The sequence below is a fragment of the Felis catus genome, chromosome C1 (assembly GCF_018350175.1).
Source record: "Felis catus isolate Fca126 chromosome C1, F.catus_Fca126_mat1.0, whole genome shotgun sequence".
NCBI lineage: Eukaryota > Metazoa > Chordata > Mammalia > Carnivora > Felidae > Felis > Felis catus.
Window position 1 is genome coordinate 106,592,176 of NC_058375.1, and position 5,847 is coordinate 106,598,022.

General features: G+C 44.7%; 1 protein-coding gene across 1 annotated transcript; it reads right to left on the minus strand.

The window, feature by feature from the left end:
- Window positions 1–549: 549 nt before the first annotated feature.
- Window positions 550–5,422, minus strand: TCHHL1 (trichohyalin like 1). Its single transcript, XM_019837858.2, is given in 3 exon segments — window positions 550–3,461; window positions 4,132–4,287; window positions 5,379–5,422. Coding segments are annotated over 2 exon segments (2,664 nt in total). The 5' UTR covers window positions 4,270–4,287; window positions 5,379–5,422; the 3' UTR covers window positions 550–935.
- Between the last annotated feature and the right edge of the window lie 425 nt (window positions 5,423–5,847).

Sequence of the window (5,847 nt, forward strand, 5' to 3'; positions counted from 1 at the left end):
ATTATTCTGATTGGTTATTTGAGCCAGACACTCTGAAAACTCTGTGTAAGGAGTGGGATTTAATAGAAGTTTGCTGAATCAATGAATGAATGAATCTATGGCATAGATTTAGTTGCACTCAGACATTAGCAAAGAGTCACGAATCTACTCTGATTGGGTGCTAGAAAAATTATTTTAAGTTATGGCAATATCTGAGATTATCTTGAAGGATACAGTTTTAGGATAAACTTGAAATCTGTTAGGAAATATGAAGCAGAATAATCTGCATCTATGAATTAGTGATATTTTATGATTATAAGGTGGTATTGAGGAGTCTCGTACTCACTGTTGTCACATTATAAAAAGCCAATGAATCAACTGAGGAAATCATCATCTGTTAAAAATATGAAAGGAATTTTTCTATTTTTTTTAAAATTTTTTTTTCAACGTTTATTTATTTTTGGGACAGAGAGAGACAGAGCATGAATGGGGGAGGGGCAGAGAGAGAGGGAGACACAGAATTGGAAACAGGCTCCAGGCTCTGAGCCATCAGCCCAGAGCCTGACGCGGGGCTCGAGCTCATGGACCGCGAGATCGTGACCTGGCTGAAGTCGGCCGCTTAACCGACTGCGCCACCCAGGCGCCCCAGGAATTTTTCTATTTTTAATGACAGGTAAATTGCGATAAATTGTGTCATGAGAAAATCCATTTTGTTACTTGGAAGTAGCATCATATGGTAGCATGTTTGGTGTGATATTTCTTTGGTGGCAGCTCCCACTGTTGAATACTTTCTTATTTGCATTTGTGGAAACCCAGGAAGGGAATTTAAAAGATTATTATTAATCTGCATCTGCATGTGTGTATGTGAACACTAGGGTGGTTGGGAGGGAAGAAGCCTGGGACATGTTAAGATGCATGAAGTTCCTTGGAACTTCACCTGCAATCGTGAAAACGATTCATTGCTTTTTGGTGCTTGCCTCCCTTTGCAGTACTGGGTTCTCTCCCTGAAGGTGGTCCTGCTTATCTTCTGAGGCCTGGGGGGCTAATGTTTGCTGTGGATGGGCAGGATCTGTACCAGGCAGATGTTCCCTGGTGGAATGTAATGCTTGGCTGTCATCGAAGGAGATAGGATGATCTGGGTTTGATGCTCTGGCTGATCGAGCTTGATTTTACTGCCCTGCTTGGGTCATGTCCATTTGCTGCAGTATCTTTTCTTGCAGGTACTGGTACAGAGGACTAGCATAGACTGCACCCCTCTCCACAAAACGGGGCTCTTTGTCCATCTGTGTCTTCTCTTCAAGGCCTGACTGGGGGACTGAAGCATCATATCCTTTCTTGGCTGGATTTTGTTGGTCATTGGCTTCTCCTGCCAACTCTTGGGGGATTTCATCCTCCTTCAATGTTGTAGGTTCCTCTCTTTCAAGTTGTGTCTTGGGAGAGGCTGAATTGTCCTCATCCAGACTTTTTACTCGAGCCTCCTGGGTCTCTGGTGCTCCACCTTCCTTTCCTTTTGTACTTGGGCTCTGGGCCTTTAGCGTTTTACTGCTGTCTTCCTTTGCAGGGAGCTGCCTTATGGAAAGCTGGTCAGTGAAGCCTACATCCAGGGTACCTGGGATTTCTGTCTCCAGCGACTTTCTGTTTTCACCACTTGCTGTGGACTCCTGTGTCTCTGGATGTCCATCAGGGTGCACAGCTGGACCTGGGCCCTTGGTCCCTGAGCCCTGACTCCTGTGATCTTCTCTGGCAGCCCATTCTGGTTCCTCGGGGAGCCGCTTATCCTCTCCCACTGCCGGCACCATGACCTCCTGAGTTCTTTCCTCACCCAGTGCTACTTGTTTCTCAGGGTCTGGGTTATTATTGTGACTTCTTTCCACAGGCTCTCTGAGAGGGTCTATTTGACTCTGGGCATCCTCTTTCACAGGCAAGTCAGTAGTCTCTGAGCTGCTGTCACCATCCTCTGGAGCCAGGCTATTGGGAGTTTCGGGAGAACTGTCATTATTCTGTGTGAGTGTGGGCTCAGGATCCTTTCCCTGGTAACCATCGTCCTCCTTGACTGGCTTGTCATGAGTCTTGGTGACCCTCTTATTTTCTTCTCCAGACTGGTTCTTGAGTGGTTCCAATTCTTGTGTTCTTTCTCTTGCTCCTGGTGTCCCTTCTGCTACAGTGGCATTTTTGATGCCCTTAAGTGCTTCTGCTATGAATTTCTCAGCATGTCTTGCCTCTTCTGGAGTGACTCTTCCTTCAATCTCAGGATGGTTTTGATTTCCTCTTTGTGAGCTTAACCCTTTGATCTTAGAACCTTCTAACCTTCCTTTTGATGACACCTGGAGTTCCTGATACTTTCCATCCTGTGGTTGGTCTTCCAGAGTTGGTAGCTGAATTTTTCTCTCATTTTCTTTTCCCCCTGCTGTTCCATGGGCTTTGGAGCCTCTCCTCTCTTTCCTTACAGCTCTAACATCAGGTGTTTCTGAAACATTTATGCTATCACCTTGGTCAGGCAGGTTCTTTGGTTCATGTTCTTTTTCTTGCGCTGGTGGCTCTTGGGTCTCAGATGTTCTGCCATCATCCCTGGGCTTAACTGTATTCTTTGTCTCAGGTGGTGTCCTACCAGCATCCTCTCCTGGTTCTTGGTTCTCAGATGTTCTGTCATCATCCTCAGGCTCAACTGGTTTCTCTGTCTGCAAGGATTTCTGGTCAGCTTCTTGTTCTGGCAGGCCAGTGTGCTCTGAACTGGGATCATCTTTTCCTGGCAGTGATAGTTCTTGTGTTTTAGAATGTTCCTTAATACCCTTTTCTGCTGCAACTTCCTCATCTTTGGCAGGTCTCTGTGTTTTTTCTGGTAGATCACTTTTGGTTCTCAGGTTCCCTTCCTGTTCTCCAAATTGATATCTTGTCTTAGTGCTACTTTGCTCCCTGACTGGTTTATCTCCCTCCCTGGGACTGTCCTTATCCCGTCCCTTCCCCTTTGTGGGACCGCCGATCTGTTCTGATTCTGCTCTTGACTTGTTGCTCTCAAGTTGAGCTCCACTGTCTCCTGTAGCTGGTGTACCTTGGGCTGTTTTCTGGCTCCACTGATCTTTCTCCAGGTGTTGGTTCTTAGAGTCATTGTGCTCAGATGCTTCTACTAGCAGCTTGTAAGTCTTGGTGTTTTCCTGTGGGTCAACTCCATTGTGTTCCCTTTCCTTAGGGCTGAGCTGAGCTGATAAAGCCATTCCTGAAGGAGGTGCCACCCTGTCTTGAGTTGCTGCAGTTTGCTCTGTCCACTGGTCAGTGCCACTGGTGACCTGAAGATCCATACCGCTTGGCTTCTTCTCTGGTTCAGACACTTGTCTGAGTTCTGATTTTAGTAACGATTGTATATCAAGGTAACAGAGGTTCAACAAGTTGAAGATTGCAAGAACAAATTCATCAAAACTGATGGTGCCATTGCTGTGGATATCCAGAAGGTTCAAGTTTCTCTCCACAGCAAGAATGGCATGTGGCTGCATGAAAACACAATGAGGAATCAGCCTATTTATATGTGGTCAAGTGCCCTGAGCATCTACATAGCTCCCAAGAATCCACCCCCCCCCTTTTTTAAACTTCCTTTAAGAACTAGTGAAATTTCCCAAAACAGTAAGAACTTGTTGATTCTGGATCCCATTTTTCATTAGAGAGCTGTGCTAAGAAAGAGCTTTTTTTTTTTTTAAATGTTTATTCATTTTGGTGGGAGGAGGGGCACAGAGAGGGGAACAGAGGATCTAAAGTGGGCTCTGAGCTGGCAGCAGAGAGCCTGATGCAGAGCCAAACTCATGCAACTGTGAGATTATGAACTGAGCTGAGGTCAGGAGCTTAACTGCTTGAGCCACTCAGGCACCCTAAGAAGGAGCTTTTACATCACTGTGAGTTGCATGTATAATGGTTCGTGACACCTCTCAGAACCTACTCTCCTGAAGCATAGCCCCAGAGGAAAGCCTCATTTTTCTCTGTAAGATTGATTAAGCAATTACACAGAATAGGGAGTTAAGACTGGAAAAAGTTATTCAAAATCAGTGAGTACCGAGAGCTGGTAGCCAAATGTAAAACAAGCAGGGATTACTTAAGCCCATCTTGCATAGATTATGGAGACAGAGTAAGTGGGGGAGAATTTCCATAGCTCTGTGAACACCTCACCTGAAGAACGTCCCCAAACTCGCCCTGGATGAGCTGTTTCAGCTCTGTGCAGGTCAGTGTTGCCTCATCACCAGCCTCCCGGGCATACTTGTGGAATGTCTCAATTACACAGAGGACATCTCTCAGCAGCCGAGACATCTTTCCCAACTCAGGAGACTGTGAGAAAGAACAAACAAAGCTCATTTCCTAGGATGGGTCTTTCAGGAACGAGATGCCGAGGTTGTTCTCTTTCCTGTCTCTCCCTCTGCTCCGCTGGTATCATCTGCTCTATTCTGTATCTCAAGATACAGTATCTAAACTTCAGTGATTTAGTTTTGTACTGGATAATGTAGTGAGATCAGATCTGACACAAGTAGGTATTAGAAGTGACACTTCACCCCACGTTGTGGAGGGCAGCGACACTCATGTGTTCAGAGAAAGTGTTATTGCAAAAGGAAGTGGAAAAAGAACACAAACGTAAGTACTGAAATGCACAAATGAAGCCAACAGAGTGGGACCAATCCTTCCAGCCTTATCTGAGAGTGTCCACCTGTTTTTTTCCTACCTTGGTTCAGTCTAACTCCTCTGCTTAGGAAAGCATAACTTTGTTTTTATTTTTATTTTTGAGAGACAGAGCATGAACATGGGACCAACTGAGAGGGAGACAGAGGGAGACACAGAATCTGAAACAAGCTTCAGGGTCTGAGCTGTCAGCACAGAGCCCGACACAGGGCTCAAACTCACAAACTGTGAGATCATGACCTGAGCCAAAGTTGGACGCTTAACCGACTGAGCCACCCAGGTACCTTGGGAAAGCGTAACTTTTAAAGTTAGAAAAGCTTATAGATGAAAGAGAAGTAATGCCAAGAAAATCAACCTCTGTATCTGCAGGCTGAAGGAACATATTTTTACCAAGAAGACACGGCTCAGTGAACTCACTGGTAAAACAAATAGAATCCTGACCCCTTGGTCTTTACCCACCATTTAAATGACTATGTATTTTCATTTTAGTATAGCTCTGAGTCCCATGTCTTGTTAAAAAATGTTCATGCCTATGTCATACAGTTTATATTTTTTAAAAAAGACAATGATCAGAGAAATTTCATAAGCAAAGATTCATGTGGGGGGCTGGAGATCCCAGTTTAGTGGGATTAATAGTGGTCAAATTAGACTTGGGGTACATCTCCTCTGGAATCCTTACACAATCTCCCAGATAAGCAGAGCAGCAGCTAAGATCCAAGCTCAAGCATATGGTCTATGAGACTTACCTTGTTCACGAATGAGAGCAAGTAGAATAAAATGAACAGCAGGCTGTGAGCTGACAACAAGCACTGAAACCTTTTATTGAGTCCCTAATTGCACAGTTAGGAAGGAGACACCCTCTGGGTCTGATGCCCTGATTCATCACCATCAAACCCAGTCTCCCTTCCTTGTCTACTCTCAGCTTCTCTTATTTTTATTTCCTTCTTTAAGAAGCTTCAGTTAAGTCTTAGCTTCAGACTCATCCGAAGGAAGGAGAGAGGATATCTTGTTTCATTTACTCACTTTTGCAGGTTATAGTTTTGAGGAATCTTGAGGGTGGTGCTGGCTTTTTTTCTTTTTTAACCTAAGGACACAATTATATTTCTGTTTGTCAAATCATAGGGCTGGTAGGGACACCAGAAGTCATCTGATTCCTCCCTCTGCCCACAGGATGGACTGTATTTGACCCAGTCAAATGGGTATCAATCATATGTT